At 41.4% G+C, this 24,269-nt stretch overlaps 1 protein-coding gene and 1 long non-coding RNA gene across 2 annotated transcripts in view; one reads left to right on the top strand and one right to left on the bottom strand.

Moving 5' to 3' along the window:
* Positions 1 to 9,485: 9,485 nt before the first annotated feature.
* LOC138287912 (uncharacterized) lies at positions 9,486 to 17,742 on the top strand. Its single transcript, XR_011202298.1, has 3 exons — positions 9,486 to 9,641; positions 10,842 to 10,922; positions 17,724 to 17,742. It is a non-coding gene; the product is annotated as an uncharacterized lncRNA (long non-coding RNA).
* MET (MET proto-oncogene, receptor tyrosine kinase) overlaps positions 12,103 to 24,269 on the bottom strand; it is a 412,414-nt gene continuing 400,247 nt past the window's right edge. Inside the window, exons 20-21 of the mRNA XM_069228922.1 lie at positions 21,340 to 21,476; positions 12,103 to 21,216 (exon numbers count right to left, since the gene is read on the bottom strand). Of these exons, the coding sequence (XP_069085023.1) occupies positions 21,006 to 21,216; positions 21,340 to 21,476 (348 nt within the window). The 3' untranslated portion in view covers positions 12,103 to 21,005. The remainder of the gene's footprint in view (positions 21,217 to 21,339; positions 21,477 to 24,269) is intronic.

Here is a 24,269-nt window from a genome sequence, read left to right on the forward strand (position 1 = left end):
TTGCCCTCCAGCCTCCATAGTCTGCTGGGGCCTGGTTCCTCACCAGAATCTCCATTATTGGAGTCTTCCCCAGCACCATCTCCCAAAGGGAGGAAGAGATCATCAAGGGTAATCTCAGAACCTTAAGTCTGAAGATCGTCCTGGGAGTCCGTCCATCATTTCAGAAAAGTCAGGCAAAGACTTTTGAATGCATTGGATGGAGGAGGGTTGACAAGCCCCAAAGGGACTATGATGTTATCATCTGAACCCCTGAATTCCTGTGTACTCCCCAAAGGGGATGAACCCTTGATTTTGTCAGCCATAAGGGCATGGGTTGTGGCTGCGATCAATCAAAGTTGCTTATTGATAGGCTCTAGAGCCAAAGGAATAGCACACTGGAAGGAGGCATCAGTCACATCCACCAGTCCTTCATAAAGTTGTCGGAACACCTGTTCCTCCTCCACCATCTGTTGCCCCTGTGAATGTGCCATTGTTATCTAAGGTAAGTGTACTGTAGGCTTGCACTCGCCAGTGCTTGCTTTTGGACACCAATATTGTAGTGAAAATAGGAGAAGAAATGCCCGCTAAGGAAGAGAAAGAGGAGAACTCTGCAGCTAAATGACTGCAACTGGAGCGATACAAAAATCAGAAACAAAACCCAAGGGTCAGAAAGCAGTCTCCGATATCCTACGCGCTTGCCCATTCTTTTCTCCCTAAACTGCTGAAGACTTGGAGGTTGAAGAGAACACCAACAAAACAAATGCGCTGCTTGGGACACTGATGCGCCTTTGAGTGCCACTGACACGATACTGTGGTGCGTGATGAAGGAGTCACAGCTCTGTGGCCTGCGGCGTCTTCCACAAAGCCTATGCTACCTGGGACCCGCAGCGCAGGGCCGGCACAGGTTCCCTACAGGGTTCCCACCAAAGGCCGATACTGATGACCTGAAAAGGAGGGAGGGAACATGGAATAAAATAGAAGCGAGCCAGATCCCTAAACTGGAGCGCCGTCCTTATCGAATCAAGAACGAAGATCCTTAGAAACCAGGAATAAGCAATAAGACATCCCCTAGAACACAAGGCAAACAGTATATATGCCTTACACAATGTACAGCACCCCCCCAGAAAGTACTCATCAAAGGAAAAGCAATTTTCTGGCTGCTGGGTGCTTTTCCTTGATGAGGGCTTTATACTGGATGGAATAAGACTATTTATTGATGGAACGTTGCGTTTTAAAGAAAGACTCATGCAAAATGTATTCTTATGTTTTTTTCAATGTTATATGCTCAATGTTTTGGGCTGCTAAGTTGAAAACTAAAGAAAGAGAAATGCATTATCTGAGCCTCCGGTTCCAACACAGAACCAGCTACACATTTCATTTTTGGATTTTGTGAAATATGTATAACAAGCCTAATTCACTGGTCAAGTCGGATTTGTAATAAATATTTTGGAAAGGAGGCTTTTAGAAACTTACATTAGCCCTACCAGAAGTCCCTGGATTTCATGGCCTGCACAACCTGTCACCTCAGCTTCCTAGGCACCTCTATAGGGTTGGTCTTATACTCTACTGGAAGTGCTGCTGTCCTGGCCACTGGAAACGCTGCTATCCTGGACCCTTCCTACCTGCCACCTTTGGACTAATACCAACCTGGTCCTGGATGCCCTCACTGATCTCCATGGATGGCAACCTGCCATACAGTCGCTATCCACCCGGTGTTTGATCCAAACTATTGCAATGTTTTTTTAGTGAGAATTCAGACTGATCCTATGACTGGCAGCCATCTTGGTGATGGTAATATTAATAATGCTCTCAATCTTGAACTCTCTGCTTGGCTTCAGTCTTCCTAGGAAAAAGCATGTGCTCTGCACCTCACTTAGCTTGGATTCCTGAAGGGCTCAGATTTCTGTGGCTCCGTGACCCAAGCTTCATCTCTTTGACCTGAAAAGAAAAGCAGAATTGTGCGACTCTAGTAGCATAGCTTGAGACACAATTTGCCATTCTGAAACCAAAGAAAGAGATACCAACAATTTGCAAGCCAACAAACTTAATATTAGACATAGTTCAATCAACAAAATTAGTTGATCAGGTGTTTATTTTTGAAACCCCAGTTCCTCCAGCCCCAGGCTTACACTTCTGTTTCCTCAGGAATTAGAAACTGAAAACGATTGTCTGGGGAAAAAACAAAAGGGGACCTGTTTAAAAGGAGGGGAGATAGTACATTATTCAAAAGGTGAAGAAACCTGACGACTGAAAAGGAATAGCAGGGAAAGACTTCAAGGACATTATGAGCCAATAACCTTTTAGTGAAGGTATGGAGGGTATAACACTGGAAACAAAATATTTGAATCTCTTTGAACAATTATAGGTACTAGGAGCCTCTCCTCATGGAAGCCTTATGACTCAATAAGTGTTTCATTCTAAAGCAAGCAACAGCAAAGATATCGCAGGTGAGCTCCAGAAATGTCCAAAGAGTCCGTCCATCCCTTGGTTGAATGTGCTAAAGAATTTTGAAGGATCAAACATCCCATCCTGAAAACTAAGGGACTCAGCAATCCTCATTCCTGAGATTACTGCTTGTACCTTACCCAACCCAATGCCCCCAGGGAGTCAGTTCTTGAACTCCAATACACAGTGCTTAAGTTGGGACCTGACATCAAAGGAGTATAGTGGACTATCTCTGTGAGGCTCCTGCAGAATAACCTCTCTTGCAATATCCCAGGTAGATGGCCTGACACTAGAAGCTAAATCTGCATTTTACTCTCCTACTTCTGCCAGCCATTAATTAGCATTTGAACAGGTGTGAACTTGCTCCCACAAGCAAACAATAGGGTGACCTGATTGGGCAGAGATGACCCATCTATGCTATAATATGCAAGGAGGGGCAGTGAGTATCCCTTTAAAAGTGTCAAATTCAACTGAATATCTCATCCTGCTTCTCAGCTTTTCTGGGGGTTTTAATATGACACTTGGAGGACATTTCAAAGAGGCTTTCCTTGTCACAAGAAAATGTTAGCTGGCACTTGGGCATGGTCCATCTGTTTTTTCCATTCAGCCAGACAGGTCCCAAACACAATAGGCCTCTTTTTGACACTAAGGGGTATATTTACTAAGATTTTGTGCGTATTTGGTGCAGATCCACTCTAAATCTTTTTTTTCCCAACTTACTTTCCAGCACAAAACTTGTTTTGCAGTGGAAATTCACTTGAAAGTAACCGAAAGCAGCAGATAGTGCTGCTTTGCATTACTTAGTGCCAAGGGATGTTCCATGGTTGGGGCACGGGCATTTCCATGCAACAAACCATGTTTTTTTAGGCAGTGCTTGAAATGGAAAAATAAAAGTGCAGGTACTCTGTAACAGAGTACCTGCTTGTTTCTGAGAAGTGCCGGTACTCTCCAATTAAAAGTATTGCATTTTTCTTGAGAAGTGCAGGTACTCTCCCTCTCAAAATAAAAAAGTGCTGGTACTCAGTACCGGACAGTACCGGCCCATTTAAAGCACTGTTTTTAGGTAAACCCCTAACTACTAAAAAAGTAGACAGAGCTTTGGGTCAAAAAGTAACATCCATTTCAAATAGGAGCAATCACCTAGAAATGCTTTTAGTTATTCTTTCTTTTCCGACTTTGCATGTGTGGTTCACTGTACACACACATACAAAGGGGGAAAGTATTAAAGTTAGTCTAAGTACTGTATTTTGTATTGGAGGGTACAGCAGCTGCAAAAAATGAGTACTAATCTTACATATTTTCACCTTACTCCTTTAATTGCATGAAGAAAAAGAAAATAACAAAAAGCTGATTAAAGGAATTTGGATTCAACTCGTGTTGCACGCTTATCTCTAACACATTTCTGTTACTTGGAGTTTTTTCAAGTCCTGGCATTCTTGTGGAATTAAGAAGGTCTGACAGATTTGTAACAGTGGGAGGGAGAAAACCGCAGTTTCATTGGAGAGATTGTTAGTGCATTGTGGCACTGTCCGCTCCAGACAAAGACTTAAAAGTAGTGAACAAATTAAGTAATTTGATGCCTAAGGGAATGTGTTCAGAGGGAATATGTTCAGAACGTCGACCAATAACATTTGATTTACCTGATGTGCTGTGGGCCGAAAAGACTGTGTGTCAGTACAGTGTTTACAAAGACAAGCAGTGAATTTACTGCAGACGAAAACGTTCAGTTTGCCTATTTATCATGAGCAAGGTATAAAGACGTTTGACAGGAAGCAGCAGGTTTTCATGGTGCCAGAAGCAGCCTTAAGAGAGCACTCATTTACGGAACAGCTGTTTCCTCCCACAAAATGCCCATCAAATGCACTTTTTCCACACTGTGTTAGCTGGAAGAAGTTCCTTGTAGGCGTGCACGTGAAATATGAAACTGTGCCCCACGTAGTAAGTCCCTTTTGTCCACCACAGCATCCAGTATGGGGCAGTGGGTCAACTCACTTCAGCCACTAGCTGACTTCGCTGTTACTGACAGCATTCGGCCCTTTCACGAGACACACATTTACACACAAAGCAGCTCCCTACAATACTAGGGGCTACTATGCAAGGTGTGCTTTTTGAGATCAAAACATTTTTTAGATTGACGAGGGCCCACCAGCCCCCCTACAACAGTAAAGTTTTGAAAAAACAAACTATGCATTGACAAAAAGAAAGGTGGCAGCCAACGCCAGGCCAGTGGCTTTGCCAATACTTGTTTTTCAGTGGTTTGCATGTAAGCAGATGCAAAGATAAAAGATGGGGGTCATTGTCTATGTTACTTTCTTTTCTCTGTGGGCCATTGATGAGTGCCATCTTGGGTAGGGCTGCTTGGCAGGCATGAAAACAAGGTGCTCGATCTTAGAGAAGGAGTAGTAGGCCATCTGCATGCCTTTCATTAACCAGGCTGCAGTGACCACCACATTTGATTAGCATTGTGGTAGCCTACTGAAGGAGCAGCACAGGCCATAGTTGGAGGACTATTTTTTGAGAGCCATATATTTAGGTTTCACCTGCACAGCACTTGCGCTGTGCTTGCGATGTCTTTTGTATTTTAAAAAAAATCTTAAAAGAGGCTTACTTGCCGGAACTTACCATTCAGTGATTCCAACTTCGCTCTAATTTACTTGCTTCTTATTGGCTGCATGTCATCTGCTTTCATGTCCTGCTCTTCCCGCACTGTTTTGCCATTGCTGGAGCTTGGACCAAGGACAACTTCCTGTCACTGGCCACTGGCTACTGGCTACTGGCTACTTCACTCTGCAGTTCCATTTTTTAAATGTATGACCAAGCGCACCACTGGAATGTGGCTTCTGTCATACAGTGATACAGTTCCAACTGTATGGTATGCTTCACTGCTCCCTTGACTTGTTTGCCCTCCTTGATATTAGCTGCACTTGTGAGGGGGCCATGACATTGCTGCACCTCTGCAACATGAGATGATGCTGCTCCAGCAACCCATGTAAATATCTACTCGCAGGTAAGTTGCATTTACATGGCGTGTCCTTGAGGTCGTGGTTACTTCCAATAAACAATAGTGGCCAGGCCTTTATGTGTTTCACTGGAACATTTGTAGCGACACCTGTGTGAGTTACATTAATTTCTGAGAATGTGAAGGATAAGACTTCTGTGGCAGGTGAGCTGTGATCTTCGGGTTAATGCTGTTATTGTTTGTAAAAGGTGACAAGTCATGTAAAATTGATGGTTTAATTTCACTAATGTAGAAAATGAGTGTTCTACAGCGTTGAAAGCCATGAAAATATGTACAAGTTATATGTGAGCGTTGTGAGGTTGTTATGTCAACTGTATGCAAAATACTTTTTGCATGTGATATGAATGCAGTGGCAGACAAGGGGGTGCACAATTAACTTTACAACGCATGTGGTGTGACAAGAATAATGTGTAATGAAGGGAGGGTCCGGCACTTGCCTTGTCAGACACACCCTCTCAATTAAATAGATTCCATATATAAGCAAGCCACTAACTTTTTATTTCATCTGCCCTTCGTTAACTTAAAGGCATCTTTTTGGTGAGCATTTTTTTTCAAGTGTTTAGCGGGCCATGGGTGCAACGCTGTGTGTGAGTGTACACGCCAGGAAGAATAGACAGCTGTCAATGGACTGAGTAACACCACACCATCAGAAAAGCATAGCTCACATGCATCATCTCATGTGTCCATTGCCAAATGACATTTTCCTTTTTTCAAATGTGCACTGATTTATCCATGGTGTTTCCATTAATGTGAACTACAACAGAATATTACAACATCTTGCCATGTGGAGTGCAGCGTGCTATATTCATGGCTCCATTCTTGACTCACTTTATAAACAGAAATACAGCTCAAGAGTGCACTATTTATGCTTTGCACGATCTGCCTGTTCATGTCCAACTTGCAGTCACAGCACACATATAATGGTGGCACAGACTTATGAAGCCATTGGCTAAGACCTAAAATAGATAGGTGTGATGCAGTGAAGAGAATGGCAATGGATATGTTCCTCCTTCTACTTCATAAAAGATGATACTCTGGATGAAGCAGACCCCCATAACAGAGACCTAAGGGCTTAATTATTTCAACTTTTAACTGGGACAAAACTGAACCAACTCTATTGTGCACTATATTTTTGCAGTCTATGACAAGTTATTGAGGCTAGTAGTGGAATCCTTGAGAGTCAGGGGTGGGTATGTGACTATTTACTTAGATGATATGATGTTAATGGTGCAGGATTAATTCAGTCCGAGGGAACAGGTGTTGCTGTTGCTAGAGCAGGTGTTTTAATAAAAATATTAATGAATATTCATGTATTCTGAGTAATGGATTTGCATAAAAAATGTAATAATATTGAGAAAAATAATGCACCCATTTGAAAATGTGTCCATGTGAGTGGCTGTCAATGTTCACGAAGTATACTTATTAATGGCTTATTAATATGAAATATGGAGCTTATGTTTGATTAATGTAGTAGTACATCATATTAAGGGTTATTCATTATGTTTTAGCTTAATTAATCATAGGTCTTAGCTTTGCGGAGGTCTTGACCTAGCTGCACGGACTCATGTCAAGCTGTATTTCTAATAAAATGTCTGCTCAGTGAATTTTCCACTGTGCTGACTAAATGTGCCCATAGCTAAAAGTCATTCTCATGAGAACCGTCTGGTAGAAGACGCTATTATTACTAAATGTAACAATATAAGTGTAATGTGTGTAAGACTGACTTTCTCAGGAGGAGAACAATGGAGACACTGGCTGTAGTATAAGCTGCAACAATATTGTTACCTGACGAGCCGGACGATGAGGACATTACAAGATAAGCCAATCAGTGACATGTGAACTGTGTACTAATAGAAATTATAGATTTGAAATTGTAATTTACTGGGCAAAGTGTGAGCATGCGATCCCTTGACCAATAGGGACCTGGGAAGTAGTTTTAGGGAATCTTAACTTAGCCAGACTGCACTGATAGAAGACAGCACATTTGCCCATTTTTTCTTGCCGAGAAGGCATTACTTTACTGAGTGTCTGGAGACGCGCTTTACTTTAATGCTTAAAGGCTTTGTGTTTTCTGAACTTTGATGCAGAATCCTGATGCCTTGCTAACTGAACTGATGTCCTGATGACGAAGACTATCTTAGCTTGCCGATCCATTTGAGGAGAGATATATTATTACTGATGTGTTTCTTAAGTCCATTTGCTTTTTCTTTCTAAGTACCAACCACACTATTTTGATAGAGCCATAGTTAGATGTTTTCTAAATTTGTGTTGACTAATTTGTTTTGCATGAAGCCCAACATGCTAATGCTAATCTGGTGTTAGATAAGGATCCTCACTAATGAAAGTCCGCTATTGGGGGTAATAATCGATGTCTTTCCTTTACTGAATATAAATGTTTGTAATATTGTTTACTCAATTGTTCTTGTTATTAATTTGCACTGTAACCTTAGAATGTGTAATCGTTCAAGCTTTGATTAGATTATGTTTCTTTCGCCACTTTGGGCAGCCAGTGATATTTCTGTATGTTTATCATTTGATTTTGAGATTATCTCACGTAACATTAGCATTGTTAATATAGGGAAATAAATATTCTAACTTTTACTAAAAGGTGTGGTTATTCATGACTGAATGGTCATGGCGTGTGATAATTACTGACTCCAATTGATTATTAATGCTATTGATTATCATTGATTATTGATGTTACTTATTGGTTATTGATTATTAATCTGCACGCACTGGATCTATTGTGGGGACATCTTAAACGTGAGTCAAAAGGTTCATCTCCTTGTAAGTTTACTTATTAAGGTCTGACGCGCTAACAATGTTGATAACTTAGTTACAGGATCTGTGTTTCCAGACCTTTCGAGGAATGTGAGGAGGTAGTGGGTTTCCACATTGAGTCTTTTTTCACTATCCAACCCATTTAAAAACACAGTCTGAAATCTCACCTTTGCAAAATTACACTAAAAAAGGCATGTGTAGCTCTGCAGGTTAATCACATTTGCAGCTTTGTATACCAAACTGCAGAAAATCGGCTTGGAAAACTCCCAGGTCAGCTGTTGGGCCAGTTCTGATTTTCCTTTTCTAAGGTCAGTACTAAGAACTTACCCTCATGTTACTCCTTTTACTTACTGTGTTTTGGTATCCCTTGAAGTAGTGATGCACGTCAACCGGAGTGCACTTAAGAACAGTGTGTTGTTTTTCACCAAACCCATGCCCTTCCCCTTCTCTCCAATATGTATGCTGTGCAAACTGCTTAAAAAAATGTCAAAGCAATAGATTTAGAATAGGCAAAATGATTGGCTTTGCCAATGTTTGTTTATTTTGCTTCTTCAGTCGATATGTTAAGTGGTAAACATAAGTTAGTGAATTAATTAAGTGAGTACTCCTTGGGCCATTGTATAGAAAGTTCCCCATGGGTGCGAGGGGAAATCACCTTTTGTCGGCTGGGGCACTTTGGTATTACAGAAGGGGCGGCAGATGCTTGAACAGACCCTTCTGTGAAACAGATTATGCTAAATGTGCACCCCTGCGATTTCAAGGAGCTGTGATCTAATTTGCGTGAGTGTGGAGCCTCATGCAAATGAGGGAATTCAGAAATGTGCCTTTATTAAAAAATATTTTTGAACGTACCCCTCCGTATTTGCATATAATGCCAGAACTGGCAATGCGCATAACAGATCCCTATTCTGTGACAAGGAGGATTCCGAAGGACGAAGAACGAACGCATTTTAGGTTCATGTATTCTTTGGCCAGTCGGTAATTGCATTGTACGTGGCCTGAGTACGTGCAAACAAGTGGGCCTGCTAGACAACGGTTTATCGGCCCTGCCCCCTCCTTTAGTAAGCTTAGTTTTTCTAGACATTCCAAGAAATACTTCGCATTCAGGATAAAGCAAACTCAGATGAGCAACAGATGCAGCGAATCACAAAAGCAATGCACGTTTTACGGTTCGGGTGTATCCAAGGTAGAGAACAAGCTAAATGTGCGATTTCTCTCTTCCAGTCCCAAACAGAGAGCAACGTTCATGGGACGTGGGAAAGAACCGGAGCAGGAATGCGTCACAAATGCGGCATTCCTGTAGCAGGCCCCTTTTCAAAGAGCTTACGTCGGCTCGACCCTGCAGTGCGGCAGCCTGGTGTTTGCACTGCACTCGGCTTGTTGACAGTGCGCCATTGCTCTCAGCAGGGCCCGGCAGGTTGGTATCCGTGGCGATGGCTGCCCTCGTCGGAGCTTTCAGAGCGCCAGTATTTCGGACCAGTAAGAGTACATGCACAGCCATCCTAGTACTGCATGGCCAACATATGGAAAACTCTGTGTAGTAGGATTCGTGCAATGTGATACGCAGTCATTTCTGTATGTGAACCCGGCCCAAGGGTGACTACAGCTTTCTGTTTTTTTTTTTTTTTTACATAGAGAGTAGGGAGGAACGCGTGCTTACAAATTATTTGATGAGGCAATCACATTTGGTACAGTCGTGGGAGAACAGTATGCGGTGGTGTGGAGTAAGGCTTATATTGAGGAGGGTTTTTTAACCAATGTCTCAGTGTAGGTAGCACAGATGAGCCCCATGTACCCGGTTGAATGCTCAGTATCAGATGAGGTGTGGACCTCAATGCCTGCGGACTTGCAGATATAGGAAGCTGTTTTATCTAAGCGGGACAGTGCTTATCTTAAAGGATGTGCTGTTGAATTTTGTGATCAAAGGTTCTGGAGCATTGCTACATTCCTCTACTAACAATGATAGGAAGAGGTCTCCTGGGTGGACTTAAACTTAGAGGTTAATGCTATAATAATTAAGATCCTCTGGTAATATTAGGTGGAAAATAAATTGTGAGTACTAGCTGGACGGCTGTTTTTTCTGATTGTGAGAACACCTTCTTATGGGTTTGCTGTTATTCTGTTGGGCTCTGATAACCCCGAAAGCAGCGGGATGGGTGGGATAGGTGGTGAGATGCTAGGTGGTTTGTGTTGCAGTTTGTCTGTTGGGTTTTACTTAGGTACTAGTGTTTTTGTTGCGATGAGGGCTTATTAGTATCGTTTGTGCAGGATGCTTGCACAGGTCTAATATGTTGTTATTTTATATTTTGCACCCAGTTTGGGCTACTCTTGCCAGATATGTGTTCTTTTCTTTGACTTTTAAATAGGAAAAACTTTGCTGCTGATATCAGTTGGCACCTCAGCATGTTTGAATAAAGAATATGGTTCCACAGATTTGTATAACATGGGTCGTTTTATCTTGATGTTCAGTATGAAATGACACTGACCAGTCTATTGGTGCACTGGGATTACATACACGTTTATCATCACTCCTGGTAATTTTCCTAATAACTGCTATTTCTGAGTATTTGTGGTAACAGAGATCACCTACAGCCAATCTCTTATTTTATAATTTTAGATCTTCACATCACTCCTCTATAAATTCCCTCCCCTTCATATGGATACATGGAGCTTCTAAAAAACTCGACTTGATGCACAGGTATGTGGTCAAAAGTAGTTTCTAGTCATTTTGAGATTCTAAAGTTGGCCAAGGGACAAATGTACACATCTGCATTTAGTTGTGTTTGTACTGGGACTGCTAGCACATGTTACTCGCTATGCCTAGAGGTCATTGCATTATTTAATCTTTCAAGTGGGTATGAACATTGGAAAAGCAGTTTGCCATTATTCCTGGGATACATGGATACTTCAATTGGGACATTTGTATTCCTAAAAAGGGTTGATGGATAACATGGCAGATAAATTATATAAACTGTAAAGTGATAAATCCCATCACAGGGGTGTTGTGGTTGGTGACAAATCCCAGATTATGTAAACTATGCAAGGCAGTTTTAAGTAAATGGTAATCAAGTTAAATCATCTGATAGTTTGAGTATAGAAATCAAAAACTAAGTTCTCAACATATTGTGAGCGGACATCACCCTTAGACGCAGGTGAACGTGAAAAATGACTGGCAATCCCACAGGATCATTTAGGAGGTATTGGGAGGGGTTCCTAATCCAGACATCTAATGTTGAGGATTTATAGCGGTATTACATTACATTATCTGGGATGGTACAGATGTATCAGATGTTAAGATGAATGTGAATTGAAGCAAGAGTCTTGTAACATCAATAAGCAGCAGGATGGAGAATGTATTTTTAGGGAAAGAAACATAGAACGTTTACCCAGGAATGTAATGTGTAGATGACTTTTGATAAATATTGACATTGATTGTCCATAGAAGGGGCAGCCTGTTGTTAGGGAAGCAGGTGAACAAGCCAGTGAATGAATGGGATTACTCGTGAGCCTGGGAGGGCTCTCAGAAAGGAAGTGGTTGTAGAGACCCGAGTGATGTTAGTGTTATTCAAACCTAAAGGACAACACTAGGGTTGAGGCACCCAATAGAAGGCCATGGTAAATAACTCTTTAACCACGGAGCGCCGGGCATTGGTCACAATAGTGCCCTGCTCGGCCAGGGTTCTCGTCTGTAAGGAGACAATGAAGGAGTGGCGCCATCAACACACAAAACCCTGCCCCATCCCAGGCAAGCACGTTTTCTCTGGGAATGCTAAAACGAATATCTATGGAAGTTGAGAAATGTTAGGCAGAGGGTTAAATAAAAACATATCCGCAGAAAACCTCTGCACATTTCTAACAGAAGACCAACGAAACATGTCTGGAAGTCCACGTCTCTTTATTTAAAAGTAGAAACACAGCAAGTGCTGTACCACAGAAAGCATTTGTAGACAAGGAAGTCAACACACAGTACATCGTTCCAAGAAACTGAGCACAATAACGATTCTAACTGAAAGGACCCACAAAATGCGCAAACACCCTTTTCACAATATACATTTTGAGTATTTCCACCACAATCTCATGCAGTCCTGTGGCTGGATTTTGTGTTGCTGCTCACCACAGCTTGAAAGAGTGTTTGTCTGTATGTCCTTTAACAATTTACAAATATTCCAGGAATGTGTATTGCTTTTAACATATGAAACACTGGCAACCAGTACAGTGTGCGGACTCATCCAGTTCTGTGCCCCACCCCCATGCAAGGGATCCCTGTCTTTGACAGGAAGCCGCCAGGGGGAGGGCTTAGACTCAGGCAGTGGTGGGCTCCCCGGTACAAAGCAGCAGGACAGGGCCTGTCTGCAATCAGTGCATTTCACTTTAGGTATTTACACAGCAGTTCATTTCAATCACAATTAAGTTGTATAATTTTCATACTATTCACAGTGCATTCGTTTGCAGTGTAACAAAACACTGTACATGTCATTAAAATAAAGTTTCTGTATAAAAATATAATATTTTACGTATTTACAAAATCATATGCCTAGTGTCACACACTACCGAACGATACATAAACAGGTACATAATTCCACAGGAACAAAACGTGCAAATATATATCAAAGCAGCGTCCCCTCTGTGCCTTCTAAAACTCCTGCTTGCCTGTCATATTTGTCATGTATTGGAGACACGTATATGAAAATCTGGCTCAGAGCCTTGCCACTTCTGTCAGGAAACCTTGTAAGGTGTTGCTGGAAAGGGTTCAGCCGCTCATGAATAAGTGACTGAAAGGCAGACTATGTTTACAGAGATGCACCTTCAAAATGATTTTTCTATTGAGAACAGTTTTCTATTGTTTCCACCTCCAACCAATATCCTTAATTCGTTTTTTATGAGAATGTGCGCTCACAAAAGGGACATGACTAATTAATCCTGCTTTGTGTAATCTTCACGAGATTTCTAAAAAGTACAGCATTTATGGAACCTAGACACATTTTCCCTGAAAGGAACAATCAAACACCTGGGTTTGTTGTCTGTACTTTGTAAATCACACGCCTATTTCATTGTCTGTTGTTTGTTAACCCAACACCTGAATGTAAAGTCTGTATTTTGGCAACATATTGCTAGTGACATAATTTCAGAAAAGAGCCCTGATAAATCTGTACATTCCACATTTTAAACTGTGACTGGTTTTATACAGATTGTGTGCATTTCACATGACTTCCAAGAAGGACGTGTTCAACTCATTTTGATGACTGTGGTCACTAGATGGCCATCATTAATTAACTATCGCTGACAACATACAAATGGTGCATTTATGAAGAGGGTCAGCATCACGATTTTGCAGTGGTGCATTTTGAACTTGATTTAAGGCATTTTTTTAAGCAGCATGCATTGCTAGCTAGGATCAGGACCAGCAGGCCTCTCGAAAAGCACACATGGGTCAGTGGTTGGGCCAAAAAACAAGTGGGTGACACAGTTAATTTAATACACAGCACCAGATGGACAGGATGGGAGTAGAGAAGAAGGTTCCCTACAGCTGTGCATTAGGTCCTTTTGGACAAAGTCGAATCATGTGGATTGAATTTTGTTTTGATAAAACTATATAATTGAAAATCTAACCTGATAAAAGTCATGTTCCAAGGTCACTTTCCATGAAATATTTCCAGTCACTTGGTAGCAACCTACAAGGTGGGGGGACAAATAGGCCCAAAACAAGAAGACTCAACAATGGAGAAGAGAGAAAAGAGAGAACAAGGAACCTAATATTGTGATAAAGTAAATAGGAGTCAACAAGGGTGGCATAGGGGTAGGAAGAGCTTAAATGTGGGACAGAAGAGGTAATTAACAATTTTAGAACAACCCCTAAGTTGAAAAACAAGGTTGTGCCATAGTGCAATAATTCTGAAAGACAGAAAAGTGGAATAGTGTAGTAAATGGTTGGGAATACTAGGTAGATTTGGGTGGTTTCTTCTACGAAAGGAGAAGGGGGAAAGGATAAGGCTGGGTGGAGACATAGAAGGAGTGCCAAAGAAAAAGCAAGAAGCTATAGTAAAACAGATGCTTATACTGGAGTTATAAAAAGAGTAGAGGGCAAGGGTCTTCCTTTTTCTAACAGCCAATTAGAAAAATGATCAGAGGAAAGGGCCCATCGTCAGTCTAAATGTGTTAACCTGGATACCATACCATTTAAAAAAGGCAATTATCAGGTACCTTTTCCAACATAGCCAAATGCACAAAGTTGTTTTTCAACTTGTGTCGGAAACTGAACCCCTTGCCGGTAAATCTAGATTCAAGGTACAAACCATTTCCTCATTCACAAGGATATAAACATGGCCGACAAGGTTATAGATCCATGAAGAAAAGAGAGGGCTGAAAGAAAATTCACAGGTGATTGCGACAAAATATAAGAACTGTGGAGGACACTGAATGAAAGGTAGAAAATACAAGTGAATAGAGGTGTTTAAAAAGAGAACATGGAAGGATTGTAAGACAGAGGTGTGTGATGGACAGCAGATGATCGGAGCACCAGAGCATGAGATGGTTAAAGACATTAAAAAAAGAGGCGGACCTATTTTACTCCTCTAGTGACAGAGGATGTCAGTTAACTCTCTAGGACTCATTGCTTAGAATGTAACCAGATAACACACAGGAGAAAGAGCAGGTTGGTAACAATATCAACAAGTATAAGTATCAGTTGCAGCTACCAGTGTCCTTGCTTGTCATGATCTGAGAAGTACCTCTGTTCTGCAAGTAGGAATGGACTTTGCATCAGTGGGCACTGAAAATGTTGGAATGCATGATGCAAGAAAGAAAACTCTCCAAGCGCTATTTACTCTAGCTATTTACCTTTCCAGCATAGTTTCCTTCCACCTCCAAACAGTAATATTGTCTGCACATATAAAGCCTCATTTACGAAGAAATTACACAACGTGGCGATGCAAGCCAGCTTGCTGCTCCATGCTGCGTCAGTTTGAAACTGCTGGGATGTGTCATATTTACAGAAATACAACGCATTTCTGTACTATCATCAGCGCTGGCATGCAAACTGCTGCCTAGCGCCAACTCAGGCACCCTTGAGCCATGATGCAAGGGTCCCGGTGTTGCAAGGATGATTGTTTATGTGCAGGAAGTGACACCTTCCTGCACATAAAAAATCAATACCAGCATTTCCCTCTTTCTATGTGTGCTGCAGGATGCACCACTTTAGTGCCACCCCTGAGATGGCATAGGAATTTGACTCATTCCCAGCCTTGTAAATCTGAGAACGTGTCCGATTCCCTCAGGTCCCATGGGTGATGCGTCGGAACACCCACAGCAATACCCATAAAATGCCACTTTCATGTAGAGTTATGTATGTGAGGGGTTCATATTTAAAAGGCCATGAAAAGCTTTACATGACCTTGTAAATATTGGGCACACCGCAACAGTTGAGCGTCAAAATAAATTACGCTCCGGTGGCACAGTGTGTCACCAGGGTTTTGTAAATGAGGCCCATATTGGCAGCATAGAATTTTAAGCTTATCCTGGTACATATTTCATTGCTCAACGTTTCAGCAAGATTGTTCTCAAAGAGTTATGCACATCTATATAATAATGAGGCCCAAGGCTGTTACTCAGAATGCAAGAGTGCATTACCTAGATACAAATATTTTTGAAATGCCATTACTCTTAGACAAAGGAGATTGCACATCAAAGTGTGTAATTAAATGTCATCACATAGTTTGAAAGTGGAGTATTTTGTAGCATACACTGTAGTGAGTGTTTCTAGTTTCCTAGTTCTTACCTGGCGATGATCTCCTAAACAAATGCAGTTGCACCAAAAAAGTGACTTCTTCTTCTGCATTTGTTCTAATCAGTGTGAGAAAATCATTTGTGTAACAAACATTGAACTACTGCGTAGTTTACTCATTAGTATAAACATGGTTCTTTGTTGCTGTTATTTATAGCACACAACCACTTACATTTAATTAAACATATATTATTCCACACTCTCTTTTGTCTAGCAAGCCTTGCCTTTCAAAATTATTTGTATGCTACAATTTTAGCACCAGTATGTAATATCTAAGAATGATCAAATCCAGAGACTTTGATTGAACCCCTTCGTACACCTCATATAGCGATGATAGTAACTACTTAGCCACCAAGGGTATACAAGGAGTGCCCTGTACGTTGCAGTCTGCGGAGTTACACAGACATAGATCAATGAATTGACTCCTTGAAAACATTGAAGCAAATACATGCATATTTGAAAAGCTCTAAACACACAATGCAATTGTGCCATTTACAGTACTGAGCAGGAATATGAAGTCAAAAGGCTTAATGAAGAGACATATTTATGCAATATTTGGAATGCACAAAGTCTTGTGGATTTGGGTCTAATTTATGTGTTCAATAAGCATTCAAAGAGAAGTTTGGATACACATCATTCCCAGTAAAACAACTATAATGGAAACGCAGCCAGGAATAGGAAATGATGTCCACAGTAAAGAGTAGAATGATTAAAATATGAATCATCATATCAGTATGCCAAGACATAATCAAGTGGATCCAGGTAACTAGCATGTGGTACTCTATTCAAGCTAAATACAAACGGAGCTGTTGTCTTATATGACACCAATCTATATTAACAATGTTCCCTATATAACAGTTCTGCAGCTATGCCAAACAAGACTATAATAGATACTATACAGAGGTTTCCATCACCACCTCCAATTATAGCCGCAGCTTCTCATCCAAGCAGGTCACGGTACCTGATGCATAAAACTGCTAGCCCACACCCACTAAGATGGTGCCCAGGGCCTGCAATGAACAGCAGATATAGCTTGCCTACTAGCACTAAAACGACATTTGCAAACGCCAAGCCAAAGAATGAGAAAGAGTAAGAATGAGTAAGAGTAAGATCATGAGTAACTATTAATTTGCATAAGTACAGAGTTAATGGATTTTCCTGCATAAACTTGCAGGAGGCACTCTGTCAGTAACATGTCTTTTACTTTAACTCAAGGACATATTTTGGACCTGGTCTGGAGGCACTGTCAACAATTATAATGCACACCTGTACCTAAAAAACTCAGAACATAATTCTAGGAATAGGGAATGAAAGACGGGCATAGTAGTATACTAATTTGTTTCGTTAAATAGTGAATTACTAGCTTAATTCTGATGTCTTCACTAGGTAAAGATGGCTATGTGAATTTTAAAGCAAATAAGTTATCCTGTTATCCGTGGAGGGATAAAGGAATCACGTGAGAGGGTGAAATCAGTAAAAAATGACATTGATGGTTGGTGCCCGACAGGAGGGGTCTCTTATCGGGGAATAAACACAGCATGTCGAGTATCACTCAAGATTTGAAATCTCAATTTATATGACTTTATGCAGAGGAAGCTTGATATATATATGCTATGTTTTCTTTTATTGGCCTAATATTATTTGGTTAATGTTTGTTTATGTGATTGTTCTCCATTGAAGTCACTGTGCTTGATATTTTTTTGTTTCTCTTTTTTTGAGTGTTGTCCTTGGATATAGGTATGTATGTTTTACATTTAATGTTTTTCTCTTTGTCTTCTGTAATGTATTTATAAAAACTAATAAAATATTTGAAGAAAAAAGATTTTAAACGTTGATGATATTTATATATGTGCACTGCATGGGAAGCAGACTAACATTTTACCAAGCATGTACAGCTGCGAAATGTTATTTTTAATATGAAGTAGGATGTAGCTCAAACAGTGCAATTTATTGCAGTCAGATATTTGGGCCGGCCCTGCTTGAAGTATTTTGTCCTGCAGTAGTCATGGCATTTTAGATTTATATACATGCAGAAAATATAGAGGTTGAGTTGAGAGAATGAAGAAGAAAGATAAAGTGTGAGCTGAGACTTATCTGTAAGGTTTACTGCAGGGAAAAGTTGGCCCCTAGTCATGGAATTCCTGGTGGAGGATTCCGAGGAATGCATTTAATTATATTACCCTTTCACAATCACTGCAGGTCTGTTATCAAGGAATTGATACTGCTTTGAATGTAAGCTATGGTGAGCAAGTGTATGGTTGCATTTTGAGTCCCCCTATAGGGCAAAAAGCCCCACAGGGCCTTGCAGAGGAACTGGCCGAGGCTCTCTGTATGGGAAACAGGAGAAAAAGCAGCATGCACATGAAGATTTAGGATGACAGACCCATGCACATGAAGAGTTAGGATGACAGACCCATGCACATGAAGACTTAGGATGACAGACTTTGATTGTAGTGTATGTGGGGCTTGACTTAGATTTCGGCAGAGAGGTCACTCTATCACAACGGTGACAGATATCTCGTCTGCCGAAATTTGAATGCCATTGTTTTCTAAGGGATTTAATTCTGGCAGACGGGATATCTATCACGTTGTGATGGAGTAACCCCTCTATCAAAAACTAAATCAGGCCTTTAGTTTACCAGGACAACACTGTCATGATATGAAATGGCTCTATTAGGAGTGAAAGTGAAGACAATGCCATTTTGCTCTAATTCTTTTTTAATTTAATTTTTTTTGCTCTATATCTTTTTGTATTAATCTAATGATTCAAATCTGTATGGAACAAGTTTACTTATAAATACAGATGCACACATTTATTACTACAGGTTAAAGGTCAAATGTCCTGGCATTACTACTGTACAGTGTAACAGATTTTCGATAACACTGTTTACTGCTTCACAACTTCCACTGAAGAATCACCTGAAAACTTCTGCCCCCCCAGTTAGAGGCCTCGTTATCGTAATTTCCTCCTACCATAGGGGTGAGGAAGATGGAGGTATTAGAGGGGCACTAGCATGCCACATAAGGCTGAAGGGGCATAGCTATCATTAGAGCAGCAGGTAGCACGGCCCAAGGATGTCTGGGGCCCACTGCAACGCAATTAATGTTATTTTGTATTACCAACCAGGCAGCATGTGTGCCAATTTTAATTGCATGCATTAATGTACCTAGCGCCTTGGCTACACCCTGGCGGGAACAGTTCCTGCTCACGTAGGAGGTAAACTCACCTTTTTCTCTACAAATTAAGTCAATTTCTTGAGCTACTGTTGACAGAGGTGGTGTTTTAAAAGCAGCATAATACAAGAAATGTAATTGATAAAGTTAGCATTAGGAAGGAAAACGTAAGCGCACAATATGTGATAAAAGTAAGCGTCAGTAGTGTTTTCCTACAGATGAGGACATTGTCTAAACTAGGTGTCTCTACCGGCACTTTTTTTACACACTCAACAATACACTAGAAACAATTATTTGAAGCTAAAGGAACACATCCTACTTATTTTTGAAAGGATGTTACGGTTCCTCTTACTCAGCTGTGTTTCTTTCATTTGCAAATGTTATCCTCCTGCTGGTAATGACAACACTAACATAGCAGCTATTTTAACAAAGCTCAACCAATGAGCACACAACCACAAATTAAGAGATCAGCTTCCGTGGCTAAAGTGAGACTCACTGGAGGCCAGCAAGCATCCCACCCTAAGGACAGATCCTGTCACAAGACCACCTGTGCGTAAAGGCTATGGCGCACAACATCAAGGGGATGCTGCGAAATCTTGACAAAGGCGGCCAATTTAAGTACAGTTTCTGAGCAAAACTCGAAGACGCATAACATTGGAGGTGGTGGGAGATCACATGCAACAACGTCAAAAACTCAAAGTCCTGTGAGCAATTACCTCACAACAACGTATACATTTCATTTGAAAACAAATATACAAGAGCGTTTATAATTTGAAGGTAGGTGTTATGAAATACACGAGCGTGTCGCAGGTTAACAACTGCGATTGTGTACCCTTGCTTCAGGCTGCACTTTTCCATAATCAAGAGTTGTTGACTTGCAGTGAGGCCAGTTCCGGTCTTAATGCACTGGAGGCTTCCGGCCAAAGCACAAACAAGCAGTCCAAGGCAGAACCGGAAGTGATCGCTGTTATTATACCCATAAACACATAAAACATAAGTGGATTTTAATATTTTGGAAATGCCTTCTGGTGGATACTTACTGCTGTGTAAATTCTTTTGTACATTTTGACTGGTGTGAGAACGCTATCACTGTCTCAGGCTATGCTCCTCAGTTTTATAAAAGTGAACAGAGAAATAACGAGTGCTGGTTGCTGTCAATACATTTCAGGAAGGGTACTTGAATGAATCCCGCGCAATGTTTGACATCTTTGCGCGGGGCGGAACAGCCGTGACATTCCTACATATATCTATATATAGCCACCACATTAACATGAGTGTCCGGTTTTCTCTTTTCTCATTTTAGGCATCCTTTACACTCAAAGAGACAGTGGCGCATTCCTTCAGCACACTAACCTCTCGCTTATGTACGCTGTTTAAATTCAGCCAAGTATCAATAAATACTCAGCCACCTACTGCCAGATTTAGTGGGCCTCGTGTCAATATCAAAACGCATTTGTTTTGACCAAGTAGCGCCGCTTTATATGAAAACTGACCGTGGTCTTTGTACTTGATAGCTGTCATTGGAGGTACATGGATTGTTCGTGCTCCTATGTATCCAGAGACATTGGTTGAACTGTGGCATCCACCCAGAGGCCTGTCACTGAAGATGCCTTGCTCTGTGTACCGTCAACTCTTGAAAGGTCCCATGGTTTCCACTGACATTGTATTCTATCCTCCAACTAGTGCAACTGCGGCAGCAAGACAAACGTGTCTGCCAATGTCTCCACATACAATAACAGCTGTCAGTAAGAATGTGGTTGACACAACATTGACTTTGTTTGCACTGCTAACAGAGTGTTCCACAACAGCCATGGAGAGGGGTACAGTTCACGTGTCTATGTCCTTGTCGATGTCGTCTTGTGATGACAGAAGTGAGGGGTATGGAGCCACACACTTGATGTTGACGTACGTTGAGTGCACATGGACATAATGCTCTCCGATGAATGTAGAAAAGATGCCTGATATTCTTGACACCAGCTCAGAAAATGTTGGGCGCATTTCGGATCTTGGATGCCAACATTTCAGCATGACATCAAACCTGCATTTAAAACAGACAAGCAAAAGATAGGTTTGTATGGTCATGCATACACATTATTTTAAATGCACTGCTTACTAGGAGACAACCCTTCCAAACATTACAACTCACAAACGGATTACTTACAGTGGGTCAGGGCAGTACTCAGGTTGCAGCAATCTTCTTCCTTGCAAGAGGTAGATGGTTATATCAAATGAATTGACATCTGAGTATGGGGGAGCGCCTCTGGTCATGAGCTCCCAAAGTAGAACACCAAAGGACCACTAGAAAAAGAAAAGGGGAAATATCGCATTAGTTATTGTGAGATATAAAGTGAAATATCACAAGGTGATTTGGTTTAACACGCTAATTATTACACTAAGGCTCTGGTTCTGAGTGTGTTTGAACAGAGGGTGGTATTACAGAACCTGTTAAATACTAATACGGCTCATTGAGGTATTTACTGGGTGTGTTAAAAATCTATTGTTCAGAGTTTTGGACCTTGATATGAAGCATTACATGCAGATTTTGTATTTCTTGAACAGAGTCTTTTAGGGGGTCATTCTGACCCCGGCGGTCATGGACCGCCGGGGCCAGGGTTGGCGGGAGCACCGCCAACAGGATGGCGGTGCCCCGCAGGGCATTCTGACCGCGGCGCTTTGGCCGCGGTCAGAAGAGGAAAACCGGCGGTCTCCCGCCGGTTTTCCGCTGCCCATAAGAATCCTCCATGGCGGCGCAGGTCGCTGCGCCGCCATGGGGATTCTGACACCCCATACCGCCATCCTGTTCTTGGTGGCTCTGCCGCCAGGAACAGGATGGCGGTATGGGGTGTCGTGGGGCCCCTGGGGGCCCCTGCAGTGCCCATGCTAATGGCATGGGCACTGCAGGGGCCCCCGTAAGAGGGCCCCACTTTGTATTTCAGTGTCTGCTTTGCAGACACTGAAATACGCGACGGGTGCAACAGCACCCGTCGCACCTTCCCACTCCGCCGGCTCCATTCAGAGCCGGCGTCCTCGTGGGAAGGTTGATTTCCACTGGGCTGGCGGGCAGCCTTTTGGCGGTCGCCCGCCAGCCCAGTGGAAATCCCAGAATCACCGCAGCGGTCTGACGACCGCGGTGCGGTGTTCTGGCGGGGGTACTTTGGCGGGCGGCCTCCGCCGCCCGCCAAGGTAAGAATCAGGGCCTAAGTGTTTGCAATTTGTCTGGGTCTTTTGCCTCTTATAAACCTTGCTAGGTTTTATCCAGTAAAATCCGTCAGCCAAAAACAGTGGGTGCATCTATACTTCATTGCATCAGTCCAGTCTGAAGTTATAATAATGGAGGCATATAAGCATAAAACCAGAATGCAAGTCATATGACGTCACCAGAATAAAATAAGGGCACAATGCATGAAGCTAGTGATTCTGAAGAGGAATTAAACTAGGGAAGGTATACCTGTGAGGCCATGACTCCACCCGATTAACACCATTAAGTAACAAAAAGGTCAGAACAAATAATCACTGATCGATAATGAGGCAAGGAATCTACCCGCTTTTCTGGCGGTACTAAGGGTCCCAATGCTTTCCATAGTGGATTAGGGTCTGTTGGAGGAAGAATTAATGGTGGAAGAGGGTGATTGTCAGCTATGTTACATGAAGGCACCCTTCTGATCAGTCTGGAGCAGGGGGAAGTTAAAATACAATAAAAACAACTCAATCAACTAGGACAAGGCTAAAGGTGAAAATAAAAAGAAAAAAGCACCTGCATATAAATTACAACATATATTTAATGTATTCTATTTAATATTGTCGTTAATCGGTACATACATATTTAAATATATATATGTATATATATTTTCACACACACACATATATACAAATACATTGTACAACCCTTCAATTTCCTAGGACTCCTGTGAATCATAATAATTCAAATATACTGCTCATCTATTTGCATTATTTTACATCTTTGTAACTATCAGTACATAAAAGATGAATGTATACTGTCAGTTGACTTTCAGATGGCCTCATGTTTCTACATATAGTTCATATCAGTGTTGTCTACAGGACAGTACTTTCAATCTGTGGACATGTCATTTTGACTACTCTGCTATTTCTTCTTAAGGTCCTGCAGGTGCACTTGATGACACATATTAAATATTGTAGTGGAAAGATTTGTTGAATACAATTGTCCCTGGTGAAGTCTTCAAAAAAGTAGCAGGGCACGCAGAACACAAAATTTAGCGAATCATCTGGGTAGGGTATTGAAGACTTCATACATCCTGTTCAATAGGCTCCATGCCAAACAGAGAAACAATTCTAAAATCCAAGGTGATTATATGGATTTCTCGAGTGTCGTATCGGAAATTTATTTTGTCTTCACAACTGATGCAGCAAAGGTAATTTATAATGTGAACTAGCCGTACATATTTGCTATTTTTGAAAGATTGGTTATAGGACTAACATTTTGATCCTGGATTCAGCTACTTTATTTTGAACAGATACCCAGGGTGGGAGTGAATGGAGCCTTATTGGACACCTTTGTGTGGGAAAGGGCACACTCAAGATTGTCCCTTATCTCTTCTTCTCTACCTAAACCTTGAAATGCTCACGAGCTGGATCCGAGCAGAGGCCCAGAGAAGAAGTCTTAAACAGTTCAATAGATAGAATGAAAGGATATTGCAGTAGGCACATAATATCCTTCTGTATATTTCTGATCCTGTACTCTCTCTGTAGAAAGACATTTATTGTGAAGCTATTCAGTAGCCCTGGTATTGAAAATAATGTAGAATAAGAGTGTGTGCTACAAAATGGATCCCCACAACCATATTTTCAATGCTGCTTCAAGGGGGAAAGAAAGGGTTTCAAATACTTAGGCATCTTTGTGACACAAGGTAAGGGACAATAGTTGGAGCCACACTTTCTGAAGGTACTGACCAAATTCATGCAGGATGTTCAATCCTGAAGATGGCTCCTACTCTGTTTTGGGCTGTGGGCACCCTATAAAATGTTGGTTCGCCTTAAATGGTAGTACGTACCCTACAATATAAATTACTGGGTTACAGAACAATTCTTCAACAGAATCAATGTGGTATGTTG

Source organism: Pleurodeles waltl, chromosome 4_1 (genome assembly GCF_031143425.1).
Source record: "Pleurodeles waltl isolate 20211129_DDA chromosome 4_1, aPleWal1.hap1.20221129, whole genome shotgun sequence".
Taxonomy (NCBI): Eukaryota; Metazoa; Chordata; class Amphibia; order Caudata; family Salamandridae; genus Pleurodeles; species Pleurodeles waltl.